The sequence below is a fragment of the Hipposideros armiger genome, unplaced genomic scaffold (assembly GCF_001890085.2).
Source record: "Hipposideros armiger isolate ML-2016 unplaced genomic scaffold, ASM189008v1 scaffold_9, whole genome shotgun sequence".
Taxonomy (NCBI): Eukaryota; Metazoa; Chordata; class Mammalia; order Chiroptera; family Hipposideridae; genus Hipposideros; species Hipposideros armiger.
This window is the reverse complement of record NW_017731359.1, coordinates 4,070,103-4,090,258: the sequence shown is the minus strand read 5'-3', so window position 1 is coordinate 4,090,258 and position 20,156 is coordinate 4,070,103. Positions and strand designations below refer to the sequence as shown.

The window sequence follows — 20,156 nt, the reverse complement described above, 5'->3', positions numbered from 1 at the left end:
CCCCTTAAACCCTCCTCATTTTTTTGGATTCTTTTTTCTTTTTGCTTTTCTGATTGGCTGTTTCCTGCTACCTTATCTTTTAAATCACTGATTCAGTCCTCTGCTTCATGTAATCTGTTGATTCCCTCTAATGTGTTCTTCATTTCAGTTATTGTAGTTTTCATTTCTGACTGGTTCTTTTTTATGTTTTCTATCCCTGTTTTTATGTTTCCTATCTCTTTGTTGAAGTTCTCCCAGAGATCATTGAGCATCCTTTTAACTAATGTTTGGAACTCTGCATCTGGTAGATTGCTTGTCTCCATTTTGTTTAGTTCTTTTTCTAGAGCTTTGTTCTGTTCTTTTATTTGGGACATGTTTCTTTGTCTACCCATTTTGGCTGACTCTCTGTGTTTGTTTCCATGTAGGGTTGCTATGCTTCCTTATATAGTTAGTGTCCTGTGGGACCCAGTGGTGCAGTCTCCCTGGTTACCAGAGTCATGTGCTCCAGGTGTGTCCCTTATGTGAGTTGTGTGTGCCCTCCTGTTGTAGTTAAGACTTGATTGCTGTTTGCATGTCAGTGAGTGGGAGGGATTGACACCTCAGGCTAATTGGTTGTGAGAACTGACTGTCACTACAGTGGAGGAGCTGTTGTGCAGTGGTTGACCCTCCAGAGCAGGGTTTGTTCTAGTGGGCCTCTGGTGCCTGCCCAGTCTGCCCTTTGGGTATATTGACCTTGGAGGTGGCTGGGTGATGCTACGGCCCAGTCCAAAGCTGGCTGCTGGGCCTGCCAGCCCCAGGGATTCCTGGGAGGGGACCTGCTGCAGGCCAAGTTCAGCCTCAGTCTGTGCCCTGCCCAAGGTCACCTGGCATGAGCTGCAAAGCAATCCAAAGATGGCCACCACCTGCGCTTGAGAGGCTTGAGAGGTGCCTTGAGAGGCCAAGCTGCAAACCAAGGCCAGCTGTCACTAGTGTTGGGCTTAAGGCTGCTCAGCCAGAGGTAGGACACACGCCGAAGCCAGATGGTGCTTGTTTGGGTTTTGTGAACCTTTGAGAGATTTTTAGGAAAGTCCACAGCAGGAGCCAAGACAGGCCGTTTATAAGGGAAAGCCACTGGAAGCAGCTTGGGTATGCTGGCAAGTTGGGTGGAGTGGGGTCTCAGGGCATCATTAGGGGAGGACAGGCAAAAGGTGATAGCCAGTTTGATGGAGACTGCAGATATGGCATCTGCCTGCATCTGCATGCAGGGAGTGGGAGGGCTCAACAAAGAAACAATGCCTTCCACCAGCTTTTTAAGGCGGAGAAAGTTGCCCCTTCAGTCCTCATCCTGAAGCTAGACAATTCAGTTTCTCCCCATATATCCCTGGCGCCTTTGGAGCTGCTGCCCCAGTGTTGGAGCTCAGAGCGAGTGAGACCATCACTGAGTAAGTCAGTGCATGGTCCCTTTAAGAGGAGCAGTCACCCTCCGTCTCACTCAGCCACAATCTCTGGTGGTTTTCACAGCCAGAAGTTATGGGGACTTCTCTCCCTGGCCCTGAAACCCTGGGCTGGGGAGGAGCTGGGACCCCTTGCTCCTCAAGGTGGGGACATCCACAGCTGAGATATCCCTCTAGATTTTTAATTATCACACACAGGTGTGGGACCACCCATTCTGAGCCTCTGCCCCTCCTACCAGTCTAGAAGTGTCTTCTTCTGCATGTCTGTAGTTTTAGGGCTTTGTTTCAGCTAGACTTCAGGTGATTCTCAATTATGGTTGTTCTGTGGTTTAGTTGTAATTGATGTGGCCCTGAGAGGAGGTGAGCACAGTGTTTACCTACTCCACCATGTTGACTGGATGTCCTGAAGCAGGTTTTTTTATCTGAATCTCTTGGGCAGGAATGAAGGGATGGTCAAAGGTTCTTTCTGAGTCTTTTGTTTCTTAATAACCAGCTTAAAATCAATATTCCAAAAAGGTAGCTTCAGGGTGGCAAAACTGGTTCCCTTCATCTGCAATGTACATTTTTCACTCCACAGTGTTTTTGAGATCACTTTATATTGATATCCATATAGATATAGTTCATTTATTTCAACTGGTGCAATATAATAAATGCATCACAATTATTTTCTTACTGTTGGACATTTTCGTTTCCAGGTTTTGGCTAGGAGTATTATAAGTAATGCTACAGCAAACACGGACTAGTGCTTTAAATACACATTTCAAATAGTTTTCTAGCTGGTTTTGAAGGTCTTAATTCTGAAGGTTTTTTTCTTTTTCCCTATTCTGATAGGAGTTGACTCATGTTGCTGTGGAAAATGAAGCAGAATTAAAAACGCAGCCCTACTCCAGCAACAGCCTCTTGGAATTAGAGCAGCACCAGACTCTTCTGGTGGAAGACCAAGAGCGGAAGCTGCTGGTCCTACAGCTGATGGCTGTCCTATGCGAGCGAATGTCTGAGCAGATCTTCACAAACATCACTCAGGTCAGTGGCTGTCGCATTCCGGATGCTAGCTGTCTATTTTGGTTTCTTTATATTCTTTCCAAAAAATGTTTCTCAGAGTGTGGTTTGATGACACCTGTATCGGTGTTACCTGGAATTCTGGTTAAACACGCAAATTATTGCGCTCACACCAGACCCAAACTTGGGATTCCACATGTTTAACAAGCTCCTGAGGTGATTCTCAAACATATAAAACTTTGAGAGCCGTTTTAAATATTACATGTTATGTCACAGTGGTGCTCAACTTTTGGTGAAAATAAAATTGTCTAGGATCATTTTAAAGCTCCATGGATGATTCTCATCTTCATCAAAAGCTGAGAATGATTAGAAACTCAAATTTGAAAAAAAAAAATCACTAATGAATAATAAAGCCACCTTCAATTATACAGGTCTTCTAACTCACAGCTTATCTCCACAACAGCCTGTGAAGTTTTAAGATATGTTTTAAAATGCTTTCAGAGTAGAGTGTTTGAGTCAGCGCCTGAATTTTATTGGCTCAGAAATTTTTTTTACCAGTTTTCTTTTTTAATAGATAAAAATAATAATGCATAGGCAGTACAGTTGCCATATTTTATCCTTTTACCAGAATTAGTTATTGCTTGGTTGGTGAATAATCAGCTGTGAGGTGGCATGATTGTCATGCTTAAATCTGATTCTCCAGCTCTTTGTATCCTTCTCATTGTCATCTGCCTTCCGGTGTTGCTAAGCAGCATTTCAGTACAGCTCCTGCTGAGAAAATTTGCAGCTGCCTGTCAGCTCTGACTTACCATGACTGTTTAATGAGAATTATGGTCATGATTTCTTTCCTGGCCTCTTATTCCTTCAGTTCACTGACCCTGTGTTACTCAGTAGGGTTATTTGTTTCTCCTGTGTTTATATCAGTTCCCTAAAGACTTTTTTATGCAGGCCTTATTATGTTTTTGTCTCAGGATGCTAGTTGGAAGGGGAAATGGTCAAAAACTGATATGACTTGAGCTTTTGCACTTATCTCCCTTTAGTCCTAATTAAGGAACAATGGTTTTAGGCTGATGCAAAAGTGATTTGTCTTATTAAATTATTCTTCAGTTAAAGTTCAGATGGATCAAGGACAAAAAGAACCACCAAGAATGTTAAACTGCATTTAGTAATCTTACTGCTAGTAATAATTTTGGTATTTTAAATTATACACATATATGGGTAAGTTATAATTAATAAATGTTACAGTAATTTTGTTAATATCATTAGGAACCAAGATTTTCAGTATAAGAACAAGTGTTATGCAATTAAAGAACATGAATGAAAACCCTATAATATTTAATTTTAGTTGGAAGAGTATGAACTCATGATTTATTTTTCTCTTTTTAAAAAATAGATAGTGGACTAGCTTAGTCCACTATCGATGCCAAGAAGCAGTGACAACCCAGTAGCAATCAGCATCCTTTGTGCCAAATTATAGTTTCTAAATACCATTTCCTACTAAAAAAACACAAAGCCGTTGGATTAAAGGTTTATTTGAGGTCTTGGGTAGGAATTGTACACTGTAGGCCTCAGGGCAACTTGTACCCTGATACAAGGAAGCTATCTGAGATTAATAGTCATGGCAGTAGCACCCAGGAGCCAACTTGAAGGGGCTGCCATTGGCTTTAGGTAGGACATTTTGAGCATTAAAAAGAACAATGCCTGCAATGGATTGAAACACATCAAAGTTATAAAAATCTGAGTTCCCACAAAAAAATCCCTTGGAGGACATCTTTGGAGGTTGCTAGAGCATCAACTCATTATTTTGTAAACTGATAAATGAAGGCAAAGAATAAAGCATTTATCTTGCCTTTCCATCGGAACTATATCTCAATGTAATGAAATAGTCGATGAAGGAAAAAAAATTTTTATACAAGAATCACAACAAAAAAAATTCAAAGAGAACTAAAAAATTACATTTTGCAATCCCCTACTGAAATAATGGATCTAGGTAATAATCATCAATGTCTGCTAAAACCATTATGAGTACTGTATAATGAATGTAATTAGGCCAACTACACCTGAACCAACTGATCCTTTTCTCCCCCAGCATTTTATTATGAAAACTTTCAAATTTGAAAGAATTTATGGTGAATACCTGTATATCCATCACCTAGATTCTGCTATTAGTATTTTGTTATTTTTACTTTATCACATACTAATCCATGCTATCATCTGTCTACCATCTCATATTTTATGGATTTCAGGGTTAATGCAGATATCAGTATATGACCCCGAAATATTTCAGTATGGACGGATTGATCTTAACATCACCATAAGTAGACAAGCATACCTTATATGCCTCCTGATGTAATACAATAGGAAGTATACAGCACTGCCTGCAAAGGGTTCTTACAAAAAAAAAAAATTAAAATTAAAAAAAACTCCAAACATGAACCTGAATCGAATCAAGGAAACTCAGGACAGAGGAGCAAGTTAATGCTGTGACGAAGCAATCGGCCAAATCCAGAATGTGGGCAATTCTACAGAGCAAATGACCCAGTTTCTTCATCAAATAAATGGCATGAAAAGGGAGCAGGGCTGTTGTTGCTTAAAAGGGACCAAAGGGACTATCAACTAAATGCAGTGTGTGGATCCTGATTGAAACAACGAAGGCATTTTGAACAGTCATGGACCAAGTATTAGAAGATACAGGGATTGTTATTGGGTGTAATCATGGTATGGTGGTAACACATGTTCCTTGTAAAAACATTTAAACATCATAGAAGAGCAAAATTTAAAAATTAGGGGTTTCTGATTAAAGATGGTGTATTATTGAACATGTATGTTTATCTGCTTCCTCTGGCAACCGCCAGGACTAACAGAGCGGGAAAGGAGAGACAGTAAATAAAAGAGAACAACAACATTTGGAAACTGGAAAACAGTAGCTGATTTAGCAACTTCAGGAAATGGAAAGCTAAATGCCTGCATGGGAGAAATCAAAAAGCAAAGCACTATGTTTCAATAAAACTGTTAAAAAATTTTTTTTGAAAAGAAAAAAAAGAAGCAAGTTACTTTTCACTGCAGAACCCTGGAAGGACTGGAGGCCCTACATAAGCTCTAAAGCTGAAGTTGAATTTAGAGCTTAAAACAGGTTGAAAGGCTCTACTAGCTTCAGTAGACCCCTTGATTCCTTCCTCAGCTTCGTGCAATCACCTCCTCTCCCTTCCCCAGCCAGAGACTGGACATTTATTCTTTTTTTTTTTCTTTTCTTTAATTTTTATTGGGGAACAGCCATGGTCATTGGTTACACATTGCTTTCATGCTACAATGGCATAGTTGATTCTTTTAAGGAGGGCGTAGCTCACAGTGGTCCATACAGGGATCCAGCTGGCAACCCTGGTGTTATCAGCACCATGTTCCAACCAACTGAGCTAAGCGATCACCCCCGAGGTTTATTCTTGAGAAAGGTATGGACTTAGGTGGTGGTAGCAAACCGAAAAGGTGGAGGATTGAGTTGACGCCTACATACTCAACAGTGAGGCCTCTAGCCGCCTTTCCCTGTTACCAGAATGTTGTCCGCAGGTTTATACATCCCCGTAGGATTCTTGTGAGGATTAAGTGAGTTAATACGTGTAAGTGTCAGAATGGTACCTGGTAAATAGTAAATGCTTAATGTGATTATTAAATTAACCTGCTAAATAATGAAAAGTGGTTGCCTTTGTAGAGCCAGACTCAAACAGGGAGAACTGAGATAGGGCACTGCTGTATTTTCATTATAAACTTCCAGGAATATTTGGCTTTTTAAATTATGCAGCTTTACAAAAAAATGTAAGTAAAAAGTAAAAGTCTCTCCCCCGCTCCCTGCAACATACATAAATTCTAGAACAGGCTTCCGTCACATACCAATTTTTGTGGCTGGCAGCCCCACCATAATCACAGGAAATGAGTAGTAGGGAGAGGCACTGTTGTCCAAATGAGTGTGGTGGTTTTGTTGTTACAAGAAAGTTTGGGGGGGGGGGGCTGTTGCCTCAGGTGGTTAGAGCGTGGGCTTATAACACCAGGGTTGCTGGTTCGATTCCCACATAGGCCAGTGAGCTGCACCCTGCACAACTAGATTGAAGACGACTTGACTTGGGGCTGATGGGTCCTGGAAAAGCAAACTGTTCCCCAATAAAGTTATATTAAAAAAAAAAAAAGAAAGTTTGGGGGAAAGGGTACTTCATAGATAATGGTAACAGCTGGCTATCACGCCAGTGAACAGCTCCTAGGGATTTTTTTTTATATATAGACAGACATAGAAAGTTTCCTTCTTAACAAAAATGGAGTGATATATATATATATATATATATATATATATATATATAGAGAGAGAGAGAGAGAGAGAGAGAGAGAGAGAGAGATCTCGTTGAGAGGAACTTAGAAAAAGAAGGCTAGATGGCTCTATTTCAGTAATTTAACAATACTGATGCTAAAATAGAAGCTTCCAATAAACAAGGAGTGCTTTAGAAAACTCCTTGAAGGCAAAAATAGGTGACCCAAGATGGTAGATGCAGCAGTTTCTCTAGAAAGGACCAGTGTCCTTAACTTCTAGTATCAATAAAGTCCTAGGCTAGAAAGGGTGGTGAAAATTGCCATAATCAGCATTGTTCATTTTAGTAAGTAGAACTTTTAGTAACCTTTATAGCTTCCTGCCTTGCTCCAGAAAACAAGTGTTAACAAGCCAAGTTTTTACTTTAAGCTTGCAATAAAGATTCCAATATAGCATGTAATTTGTCCAGAGTTGAACACGCAAGCTTGCATGGTTTTTAGAGGCTTATTATGACCTATCTCAGCTGTCCCATTTTAAAAATTATTTTTCCCTTTTGACCCATTAATCCAAAATGTGTGTGTGTGTGTGTGTGTGTCTGTCTGTCTGTGTACATGTGTATATGTGTGTGCATGCACATGCATAGGCTATCTTTTATTCAAAGGTATTTCTACTTAAGGTGATTAATCCACAAGCAGTTAAAAAAATGATGCTGACCAAATTGATTCCACATAAGGCTTAGTTGTTAGCCAAATGCTGTGTAAAAATCTTATGTATGAATAATCTTAATCCTTTAAAAATATTTGATGCTTAGAAAAATGACTGGATCATTTGTACAGATTGTTTGAGGACACTGGCTTCTAGATAAAATTGGATGCTTCTTCCAGTTCTTTGCTTACTGGAATTAGACTGTCAAAACGGCAGGGTTGGGGGAAGGAATCCTTGAGGAGGAAATCTCATTAGGAGAAGCTGATCTAGGACCCTCTAAGATGGTCAGAAAGTAACACATCATTTTTAATTTTAATTTCCTGGCAAAATTCATGTAAGTGAAGGAAGTTGGATTAGTGTGTTAAAACCTTTGGGAAAGTATAAATGGGCTTTCTCACTTACTTGACGGCATGACCTTGAGCAGATAACCTCTTTAAGACTCAGACTTTTCATCTCAAAATGGGAAGAGTACCAACCTCCTAGAGTTAATATGAGACCTCAGTGAGATTGTGCATATAAAACACTAAGCGCCATGCCTGCGACACAGCATCAGTCGTTCTTGAATGTTCTTGCTATCATGATGTTGATGTGGAGGTCGATAAGGGTTTGGAGAGGTAAGATGTAGGGGAATGTTGAGATTTTTTTTTCTTACTCCTCATGAGTCTGAATCCCATTTCTGTGGTAGGTGGTGGACTTTGTAGCAGCAACCCTGCAGCGAGCATGTGCAAGCTTGGTCCACCAGGCAGAGAGCACGGTGGAGTCACAGACACTGAGCATGTCCATGGGGCTGGTGGCTGTCATGCTGGGAGGAGCTGTTCAGGTAAGTCACAGATATGACCCAAACCTGAATGGAGGGAGGGAGAAAAGAAGGAGAAAAGAGAAGAGAAAAATCTCTTGCTTCCCTTCCATACCCTTGTGAGAAATAAGAATGGATATTGCATTTGCATAAAGGAAAACCAAGATAAACAAGTCAGATTGTTAATGAGAATTGTCTCCAAAGTAGAGGACAAGAAAATTGTGCCACTTCCACCTGGTCACCTGCATAGACTTCACCATCAGAAGGGGAGAGCCCTTCCTGACCTGGCATCAGCTTGATTTGGAAACACCTGGCACAGTGTTTTGCATCCATGGAAAAGACTGAATTCTCTGACCTTCACTGTAAAGGCTCTCCAAAGCTGGTCCCTACTATTGTCGTCAGGGGAAAACCTTTGTAACCTGCTGGCTACTTAGGATTCCATCTGTTTTGCATAGGTCCATTTTAGCACAGGATCTATTGTTCCACCTCTATCATGTAGCAAGTTAAAGCTTTGTTTCCAGTGTATGGATCTTCTACATACTTAATTTATAATCTTTTAATTTCTTCACTCAAAAAATACTTATTATATGCTTGCTGTGTGCCAGATACTGAGCTAAGGTGCTGGAAATATAGCAGTGGACAAAGCAGACATGGTCTCTACCCTCATGAAACTTACAGTCCAGGAAGGGGGTCAGATACCCAATAACTATTCAGAAAACATACTTGGAATTGAATGAAGTGCCTCAGAAGCCAAGTGGAGGGTACCAAGAGAACATAGCATCCAAACTAGGCTGGGGAGGTCTCCATGGAGGAAGTGTCAGCTTAAGCTAAGACTTGAATTATGGATAGGAGTTTGGGAGTGTGTAGTGTGGATGAAGGAAACTCTTCCAAATAAAGAAAACACCCTGTACAAAGGCTGGGAAGCAGGAAAGAGCTTGGAATACTTGAGACACTGACTGAAGGCTGGTATAGCTGAAATGTAGGTACCCGGGGTCAAAGTAGTGCCAAACAAGGAGGAAAAGTAGGCACATGTGTGAGAGTAGTTAATTACATAGCACAGTAGGTCAGGAGACTGAAAGAACACAGAATGGGCTTAGTGCAAATATTAAGAAATCTAAAATTAAGAAATCATACTGGCCATAACTCTTAGCAATGAGCAGAGAACCCTCTGGCAATGGATTTTTGAGTTTGAGGATTCAAATCTGATACTGATTCTTGATATGTTAGAATTTGCCTCTCTTTAGCCTGTCTGTAAGGGAAAAAAAGAATTGTATTTGGGCCTGTTGTTAACATGAAGCCCATTTCTTGGTAAATTTACTTAGTATTTCTAATTTTATATTTACCATGTAGTTTGAGAAAAACATTTTTAGTTCAGTTTCTAGAGTTTTGTTATATCCTTGCTGTTAGAACTATCAAGGAGGGATTCACTAATGCAATACTTTTTGTGAAATTGTATTGTTATTGGATTTAGTTCACCTGATTGATTTTGTTGTTGAGTATTTATTTGAATAGTCTTTGTTACATAAGTTGAGAATGTGATTTTTTATTTTATTTTATTTTTTGCTTTTCTTTTCCGTAATTTGACACTTATCATTGTAAACCCCATCCCAAATGGAAAATAGAACACGAAAATCTCTAGTTCACTTCCTAGAAGCCCATTGTTGAGGGGCTGGCAGTATAAATTGTCATGTTCTAAGAGTGACTCACCTGTGTTATGCAAATATACATCCTTTACCTGTCCCTGCCCTTCCATGAGCCATCCTGACTCACTTATTGTACCCCGAACTCTGACTTTGCAGTTACTTAAGTGAACATATGAGTAAACGCGTCATTCTATACTTTTGCCCTAAATTTATTACTTATTTTTTCTGTTTGACTTATGGATTTATAAGTGGCTTCTAGAGTAATGCTGGGTTTTCTGTCTTTGTATTGGGAAAAAAGTCACTATTCTGAACTATGTTTTCAGATAATCATTGTCAAGCTTAGGGTTTTTTTGCTTCAGAGTCTAGAAGAATTATTCTGTATCTATTCCCAATTACGACTCATTGTTTTATCTAATGAAACAGAATCTAATAGCATTTGAACCTTTCTTTCCTTTCTAATTTATGTAATTAAGGTGATTATTAGAGCAAAGTGTCTGGGAAAAGCAGTTAATTTGGAGAAAGTGTAGGCTTACCACTTCTAACAAGACATCTGTAATTCCAAACTCATTTTCTAAATTTCAGAGTTACTCATCAGTAAAAGAAATAAGATGTTGGTAACTTCCCTGTCCCCTCAGGAAGCTGTTTCTGCCTCATGTTCCTGGACCTGTCAGGTCCTCTGAAGCTCAGCTGCACAGAGTGACCTGAGCTTTGAGGTGCAGGTGGTAGGGCTGGGACTTGAACTCTCATGCCACGTTTTATGAGAGTATTGTAGAATGAACTCATCGAAGAGATATTTATCAAGTGCCTCTTTGCCCTCATGGAGCTTACCTTCTAGTGGCTGTGATTAATCTGATGAATTCTTAATACATTTTTTGAAAGATTTTTATTTTTATGTCTTATGTCTGTCTTTCTGTATAGCTCGTAAAGTCATATTGCGTGCTGACTTAGAACAAAAGTAAAAATACCACTGGTAAATAAATTCAGTGACATTATGTAAATAAGGATCCAGACATGTAAAGTGGTCAGCTAAACATCTGAAGAAACATAGGTGATACACAGAAATGAGAACACAAAGAATAAATGTATTTTTCAGAGTTAGGGACTTTTAGGTCAGAATTTTATTGCTGGAAGAGACCCTTAGATTCTTCCAAAATAGGGATTCTCACTAGAGCGTGATAAGGCAGGATGAGGGTTATGCCTGCTTCATAGGGGAGCTTTGTAAAGTCTCAGATGGGGCTTTTTCAGGGTGCACTGCCCTCCTCTGGCTGTCATGTCGGTTCTCATGCTTCCCTTAGCAGCACCTTCCCACCACCCTCAATCCTGGCCCCACCAGTCCAACCTTCAGTTCTAAAATGGAAAACTTGCAAAAATTTAGAACAAGTCACCTTCTAACTGGTTCACTCCTGACACCCTGAAAGAAATCATAGATGGGGGCTGACATAGCTCTGCTCATTCCATCCCTAAAGCATTCTAGAAACTCTGGAAGAGAGGCTGCCAGATAAAGGAATCTGTCACTCACTGGGGGCTGCTCCTTCAGGTCTCCAAGTCCTTACACAGCATTCTGAGACCTGTGCTGAGAAACAGTGGCAGGAGTAGAAATAAGGGCCTTATGGTCAGTTCTCAATTTTGATGGTGGCCCTAGGCGACCCTTGAAAAATAATTAACATTTTAGTGCTTCCTTTTTCTCATCTACCAATTAAATGAATATTATTTTATGCCTCAAAAATTTTTTTGAACATTTATGAGCAAATAGTTGGCACCTATAGTCTTAGATTTCCTGGTCTATTCTAGTAGTGGGAGATCTGCAGACTTTTGAAGCTGAAAGTATGCATTGCTTTAATTGCCTTATCAACTATTTGATTCATAATCCACCTACCTGCCCATGGTGATTAGGGAAGTTACCTAGTTTAATAAAATGAATCGCCCAGTGACAAAGAAATTTGAAAACAGGGAGAAAAGATGTTTTGTTTTTTAATAGACTTTATTTTTAGAGCAGTTTTAGGTGCACAGAAAAATTGAGCAGGAGGCACAGACGTTTCCCATATACCTGCCCCCACACATGCTGTCAATCAGCATCCTGTAACAGTGTGGTATGTTTGTTACAGTCGATGAACCTGCATTGACACATCATTATCATCCAAAGCCCAGAGTTTACTTAAAGTTCACTCAAGGTGTTGTACACTCAATGGGTTTTAACAAATGTATAATGACATGTATCTACCGTATGTAATAGTTTCACTGCCCTAAACATCCTCTGTGCTCTGCCTGTTCATCCTTCCCTCCCCCTAAAAACCACTGATCTTTCTACTGTCTCCAGTTTTGCTTTTTCCAGAGTGTTATATAGTTGGAATCATATACTATGTAGCCATTCCAGACTGGCTTCTTTCACTTAGTAATATGTATTTAAGGTTCCTCCATATCTTTTGTGGTTTGATAGCTCATTTCTTTTTAATGCTGAATAATATTCCATTGTCTAGATGTATCACAATTTACTTATCCATTCACCTACTGAAGGGCATCCTGATTGCTCCCGAGTTTTGGCAGTTATAAATAAAGCTGCTATAAATATATGTGCATAGGTTTGTGTATGGACGTAAGTTTTCAACTCATTTGGGTAAATAACAGGGAGCATGGTTGCTGGAATGTATGGCAAGAGTATGTCTAGTTTTATAAGGGACTGCTAACTATCTTGTAAAAGTGGCTGTACCATTTTGTATTCCCACCATCAATGTATGAGAGTTCCTTTCACCAGCATTTAATATCGCCAGTGTTTTGGATTTTAGTTGTTCTAGTAGGTGTGTGTAGTGGTGGCATCTCTTTGTTGTTTTAGTTTGCAATTCCTTGATGGCATAGACTGTTGAGCATTTCTTCATATGCTGTATATCTGTATCTTCTTTGGTGTGGTATCTGTTCAAGTCTTTTGCCCGGTTTTTAATCAGGTTGTTTCCTTATTGTTGAGTTTTAAAAATTCTTTGACTATTTTAGATAACTGTCCTTTATCAGATGTGTCTTTTGTAAATATTTTCTCCTGGTCTGTGTCTTGTCTTCTCTTTCTCTTAACTTTGTCTTTTGCAGAACAGAAGTTTTTAAAATTTTAATGAGGTCCAGCTTATCAATTATTTCTTTTATGGGTTACTTTTCTTTGGTATTTTATCAAAAAGTCATCACCGTACCCATGGGCATCAAGATTTTTCTACTATGTTATCTTGTAGGAACTTTATAATTTTACATTTAGGTTTGTAATCCATTTTAAGTAAATTTTTGTAATGGTGTAAGATCTGTGTCTAAATTCATTTTTTTTTTTTGCATGTGAATATCCAGTTGTTCCAGCACCATTTGTTAAAAAGTCTGTCTTTTCTCCATTGTAATGCCTCTGTCAAAGATCAGTTGACTATATTTAGTAAGTCTATTTCTGGGCTCTATATTCTGATGCATTAGTCTCTTTGTCTTGGTTGGGTTTTTTTTGGTTTTTTTAGAAGAAATTGTTGTAGATAACAAATGAAAAAGAGACTATATACTGTAGATATAAGTAAATATTTCCATTTCAGATGCTTAAAGAAAAAACCAAGGTCCATCATACTGCAGAGGCACTGAGTGGAGTGTAACATAATGATAACACTAGCAAAATTATTCTAAAATGTCTTTTCCAGTTTCACATAGATTACTGATAAAATTGACCCTTTTCTTAAGTAACATATACCTTTACTGTAGACATATATATTCTCATCTCCCCTTAAAATATAATAACATCAGAATGATCAGTTGTTTTACACATGAAGATAAGCTGACATATGTTGTGGAACAAGAAGTTCTTCCTTAGGTCAATTTTGCATTAGTTTCTAATGTTTAAACAAAGAAATCTGAGGGGAGTGTATTGTGAAATTCTACAGGTACAGACCTGTCATGTACCTCAAGTTTTCATTTACTTGGGAGGAAAATGGTGGAGGAAATGAACAATAACAGTTCTGTGGATTACAGATAGTGTAAAATGAGAACATTATATAGGTCCTACGAAAACAGTTAGTTGGTTCATTGGCTGGTTGGTTGGTTGGATAATGAAATGAGTGAATGAGTAAGTAATAAATACTCTGCCTTGTTCAGAAGGATCTAAGACCCTCAAGGTTTGCAAATTATCAGGGCCTCATGAAGCCTCATAGAATCCTTTTTCCAGTATTTTCAAACAGAAAAGGGTCATCACTGATTCTTGTCTCTCCACTGACTGCACACACACCTGTCCTTGTAAGGCCTATGACATTATTAGCACAGAGCTTCTGGAGAGAATAAAATTTCATGTAATTTTCACTCCCACTTTCTGTGAGAAAATTCCTTTTTGCCAATTATTGTTCAATTCCTTTCCAGACCTATGGTGCCCTTGTGTGCTGACCAGCCACCTTAGATCATATAGTTAAGAGCGGCTTTATTTGTTTAAGTGTGACCATGTAGGGTATTGGGTAAGAGTGTGGACTCTGGAGCCAGACTTGTTGAGTTCACATCTTACCATCTTTCAGTTGTGTGATCTTGGACATATTACTTCTGTGCCTCAGTTTTCCTATTTAAAATGTAGATAATAATAGTAACTAGATCATAGGGATATGAATATGTATGTGTATTTTTTTGTTTATTGTATTTTAAAAATATTTACATAGTACTTACTATGTGTCAGGCACTAAGTACTTTGCTAATATGAACTCATCTTTTTATCGCAAAAGGTACATAAAAGTAAAAAATACAATAAAAAAGATATAATAATGGTCAAAATGGAATAATCTGGAAAAGAATTTCACCATGTGAGTGGGTGTTCAAATCTGATATAGTAAGAATAGCTGTGGAGACAGTTTAATGGGTAAGTGGGTACCAAGGATGTACACAGGTTGTTCACAGAAAAAGAGATGCAGACAGCCAGTAAACGTGGAAAGAGGCTTAATGGCGCTGTTAGTCTGGCTAATGCAAAGTAAAACCATAAGATATCGTGTTCTGCTTATCAGATTATACAAATTGAGATTAATAATATGCATTACTGATGTAATTTTTAACTTAAAAAAAAGTACCTGTACATGGTAAGTATTCAATATTTTTTTTGTTTGTTTTTGTAATTATTCAGCAACAGTTACTGTAGTAGCATGATAGCAACAGCCTTATGCTATTTGCTCATTACCAGGAACAAAATTTGCTCCCTGCCCATTTTGCTCGGGATTTGTTGCCTTATGCTCAGGTCGTATTACCATCTGCTTTGTTCATTTGGGTTTGGCATTTTTCATTTCATTTTGTAGTTGAAGTCAAGTGACTTTGCTGTCTTGAAGCAGTTGCTGCCTCTGTTGGAGAAGATCTCCAGCACGCACCCTGACCCTGTCATCCAAGAGCTCGCTGTTGACCTCCGCATCACCGTTTCCACCCACGGAGCCTTTTCCACAGAGGCCGTCAGCATGGCTGCCCAGAGTACCCTGAACAAAAAGGATCCAGAAGGGAAAATAGAGAAGCAGCAGCAAACCAGCCTCGAGAGAGACACTGATGTGTCTCAGAGCCGCCTCGGACAACAGCAGAGCCATGAGAAATCCAGCCAAACAGGCCTGAAATCTGATGCTCCATTCATTCCTCAGGGCATCAGCAAGCCCGGCACTACTACAAACCAGAAACGGGGAAGCGTAACCACAGAACAGCTCCAGGAAGTCCTCTTATCCGCTTATGACCCTGAGATTCCAACACGGGCTGCCGCCCTGCGAACCCTGTCTCACTGGATAGAGCAGAGAGAAGCAAGAGTCCTTGAGATACAAGAGAAACTTCTCAAGGTGAGTAGAACACACCAGAAGTACACACCTGTGCAGGGGACACACCTACACACACCTACCCCAGGAGCCCTGACTGGTTAAGCACTGTCCTGGACTCCCTTCCGGGAAATTGTAACTGTTCTGAGGAGGCAAGCCTGAGACACAGGAAAGACCTAGACAACCCACAGGCTCAGTGGAGCATGAACAGAATACCAGAATTTTTACAGGCAAGAAATGCTGTGGACAGTCAGGAAGAGGAGAGTTGAAATCTGGAGAGGTCTTGATATTGCTGTAACAAACGAGTCAAGTTTGAGCAGAGGCAAAAAGAGGGGATGGAGCAGCACGAGCAAATTCCCAGAGATGGGAAAGTCCTTTCTGGTGAATAGGTCTACTTTCAACACTGTGACCCAGCCGAGATAAGCCGCCTGATTTCTCTGGGGCTTTTAGAGGGACCTTGGGCAGAGCTGGGTCCCCTCCCCTCGTCTTCCTCCATCACAGTGAAAAAGCTGTTTTTTTACATTGTAGATTTATGTGGGAGAATATATGTGCTTAGTTGGGGATTTTTCCCAACTGTGGAAATTGTCCTGCCCTCAGTATGGGCTAGAAATTAAGAGCGAAGAATCTAGAGACTACTGATCAAATTCCAGATCAGTTTCTTGGACAAGTCACTTAAACTTCCTGAGCCTCCGTTTCTACATTTGTCAAGTGAGGGTAATAATAATAGGGCCTACGTTATGTTGAAAGATATAAAATAAAATTGTCTATGTAAAGCACTAATTATAGTGACAGGCACACAATAAGCAACGAATAAAGGTTAGCTGCTGTTATTATTATTATCTCTTCCATATAGTTTAGCCCCTGTACTAAGAATTATAATTCTGATTGAATACATTTATTTTTAGTCACTAAAGTATTAGAACCAACAGTATAACAATAACTGCTGTTTATTGATCCAAGCCCTATACCTTTCAGACATTGTCTGTAGTCCTCACAACAACTGCAATATTAGTATTATCCCTACTTTATAGATGAGAAAACTGAGGCATGGAAATGTGCCAAGGATTTGCTGTCATTGAAATGTTGGCTGAAAACGTCAAATTACATATCTCCTTTGAGTAATCATTAAAATTATCCCTTCATACACCTGTTTAGATGGTGAATGCAATGAACATCTTTGAAATTTTCTTTAACTTACTTAACCTTCAATTGCTGTACATAATTGGTCATCAAGTCCTGTTAATTCTTTTTTTTTATTTTTTACTGTTAGTTTCAGGTGTACAGAACAATGCAATAGTTACCCTTTTCACCCTCACAAAGTAACAACCCCCCTCCCCCCATCTATTGCCCTCCCATCTTTGAAATTTTCTTTAACTTACTTAACCTTCAATTGCTGTACATAATTGGTCATCAAGTCCTGTTAATTCTTTATTTTTATTTTTTACTGTTAGTTTCAGGTGTACAGAACAATACAATAGTTACCCTTTTCACCCTCACCAGGTAACAACCCCCCTCCCCCCATCTATTGCCCTCCCACCCCCGATATCATGCTTATCTATTACAATTCCNTTCAACATCAGCTTCAGAAATACAATGCGGTGGTCAGGCCTCTACATCGACTATGAAGTGGCTGTTAATTCTTTTCCCAAGAATTCTTTCGTATCTATGTCTTCCTCTTTATTCCCACAGCCACTACCCAGGATTAAGCTTCCTTTACTCCACACATGATCCCCACCCCTTCCAACCTGGCCATCTTCCCAGATGAACTAATCTTAGGCTCTCCCCAACATGCTGCACATGTGGAGACCAGCAGCGTCAAGCTGGTATCCAGAATTGCTGTGCCAGCGCAGGATGCGTCACTGCATATGGAACAGACACTCCCGTCTTTCCTGAGACACCAGGCAGGAGGAACATGGGCATATGGCCCTCATGTTAAGGCCTAAACCTAATATGTCACAGCAGTTGACAGGCCCTGATGAGCTCCTAAATTGTGACATGTGTTGAGATTAATTTGTTACTAATGTCAACTTAAGTGCTGAAATTTGCAAAAGATTTTCAAAAATAAATTAGATTTGAAGTTGTCCAAATAATAACACCTCTGTCTCTCACCTGCATTTCCATATGCTTTCTGAGTGCTAGAGAAAAGGATCAAGTTACAGTGATGTGCCATTGATTGGACATAACCCCAAACCTGGCCTTGTGTGTGCCACGGCCTCTGGTCAGTGTGACATGTCATATGTGAAAATGGTGTCCACCAGGGGCTGTAATGGGGAAAATGTTGGGGATCCTTCTTCCAGATTTTGGTTTCCATGCCTACTCCTGGTGTATACTTGACTACTTCAAGAAATATCTCCTCTTAATCACCATCCTTTTTAAAAAACTATTATAAAAATGGGACTTCAAACTGTTTTCCCCGCAAGACCTCAAAGTCAGACCAATGTCTAGCTAAGACAAACAAGAAGGAAAGCAGTTATTCTTCTGAGGCTGATATAGGGGTCTTAATTTTGCTTGCTCTTTGTGAGTCAAATCACTACTGTATTTTGTGATTCCAGGTATTTTTGGAGAACTTGGAGCATGAAGACGCCTTTGTATACCTGTCTGCTGTTCAGGGTAAGTTAATCCTGGTGAAAGTACTTTGAGTCTGTGAGCCCAAGAGTATATCATGTGGGTTTGCACAAAATCTCTAAAGTGCTAGAGCCACAAGACTGCTGATTTCTCTGTCCATCTTCCTGCTTCCTATCTAGGACTTGATTTCAGTCATAATAATAAATTCCTGGAGGGTTCCCAAAGGGTCCTTATAGAGTCCCCGTGTCTCATAATGATGAGGCAATCTTTATGTTTACTTATCATTCTATAGATGAAATCTCATTTCCTCTAGTTCAAGGAGGTAAAGAATGGCCCACATATGAGCTGTTATCACATGAACCTTTTATGTATTTGACCGCGGTCAGTATGCACCTTTGCTTGCTCTTTAAAAGAATCTCAGGGTCTTTAGTATTTCTTCATCAAAACATTTTTTATACTTTTATTTCTCCTTTGTGATTCCTTGTTGTTCACATCTCCATTAATTTTTGGATTCCAACTCCAGAGAGGGGCCTCATGAAAAGGGGGGTAGACACTTAGGCACCCAGAAGGGTGAGAAATGGTGAGAAGGTCAGAATTAACTCACAGTGTCTCTCTTGGCTCCCTCAGCCGAGCAGAGCCACTAAAAGCTAGGGCTCTGGAGACGAAGCGCCTGGACGCACCACCCCATTCCCTGCTTCTCAGCTGTGTGAACTTTGTCAAATTACTTAACTCCCCCTGGGCTTCAGTTTCTTATCTGTGAAAAGGGGGCTACACAGGAATGCAGGATTGTACACTGCTTTGGAAAGCAGTCTGGCAGTTCCTTGAAAAGATACACATCGATACCACTTGAGCAGTTACACTCCTAGTTATATACACAAGAGAAATGAAAACTGTGTCCACACAAAAACTTGTAAATGAGTGTCCATAATAGCTAAAAGGTGGAAACAACACAAATGTCCCATCAGCGGATGAATGGCTAAACAAAACGTGGTATATACATACAATGGAATGTTCTTTGGCCATAAAAAAATAATGAATTAATGAAATTAATTAAGCATGGATGAACCTTAAAACATTATATTAACTGAATGAAGCCAGTCACAAAAAAAAGCACGTATTGTATGTTTCCTTTATGTGAAATGTCCAGAACAGACAAATTTATAGACAGAAAGTAGATTGGTAGTTGCCTAGGGCAGGGGGAAGGGGAGAAAGAATTGGGAGATGATAGCGAAAGGGCACGGGGTTTCTTCTTGGGGTGATGAAAACATTCTACAATTGATTGTGGTGATGGTCGCACAACTCTGTGAGTATGCTAGGAACCATTGAATGGTACACTTTAAATCAGTGAATTTTATGGTACAGTCCCCCCCCCCCTTACTCGTGAGGGATAAGTTCCAAGAGCCCCACTGGATGCCTGAAACCTTGGATGGTGCCGAACCCTAATCAGCTTCCTCAGCTCTGCCGGAAATGTGGCAGCAGCTCCTTCATCAGCAGATGCGGCCTCTTCAGTCATTGCTATATTTTCAGTCCAAACCTATTCCTGAATGTGTGTAACCATCCCTTACTTGCAGTAAATGGCTTGGTGTCACTCATTTCAGGGGACCACTTGCTGAAGTCTCCCTATAGGTCAGTGCTTCTTGGCACAACACAATGCTGTCAGTCAGAACACATTTTCTGTTCATGCCTTCCACCCTCAAATTGAATGCCTTTTCCATCTGAACTAAGTACTTATCATGTACTGTGGCCATAAGTTTTGCAGTTTGAGGTATGATGGTAAAATTAGCTCTAATTTCTTTTTCCTTCACAATTTCATGGATAGAAGATTCATTGTTACTGTCGATCTTAGCAACATCAGCATATAATTTTTTTCTTATTAAGTTGAGAACTTTCACTTTTTTTTTTTTTTTTAAGCTGAGCCATCCTGCTACCTATTGGCAGCTCCGCGGCTGCTCAGCTCGGGCTGGACTCGAACCGCTGTTGCTC

At 39.8% G+C, this 20,156-nt stretch overlaps 1 protein-coding gene across 1 annotated transcript in view; it reads left to right on the top strand.

Annotated features, from left to right (window-relative positions):
- The window catches only part of TANGO6 (transport and golgi organization 6 homolog), a 175,971-nt gene that overhangs the window by 58,267 nt on the left and 97,548 nt on the right, over positions 1 to 20,156 (top strand). The window contains exons 11-14 of the mRNA XM_019653763.1: positions 2,244 to 2,435; positions 8,093 to 8,227; positions 15,117 to 15,632; positions 18,161 to 18,218. Coding sequence (XP_019509308.1) covers positions 2,244 to 2,435; positions 8,093 to 8,227; positions 15,117 to 15,632; positions 18,161 to 18,218 — 901 coding nt within the window. The remainder of the gene's footprint in view (positions 1 to 2,243; positions 2,436 to 8,092; positions 8,228 to 15,116; positions 15,633 to 18,160; positions 18,219 to 20,156) is intronic.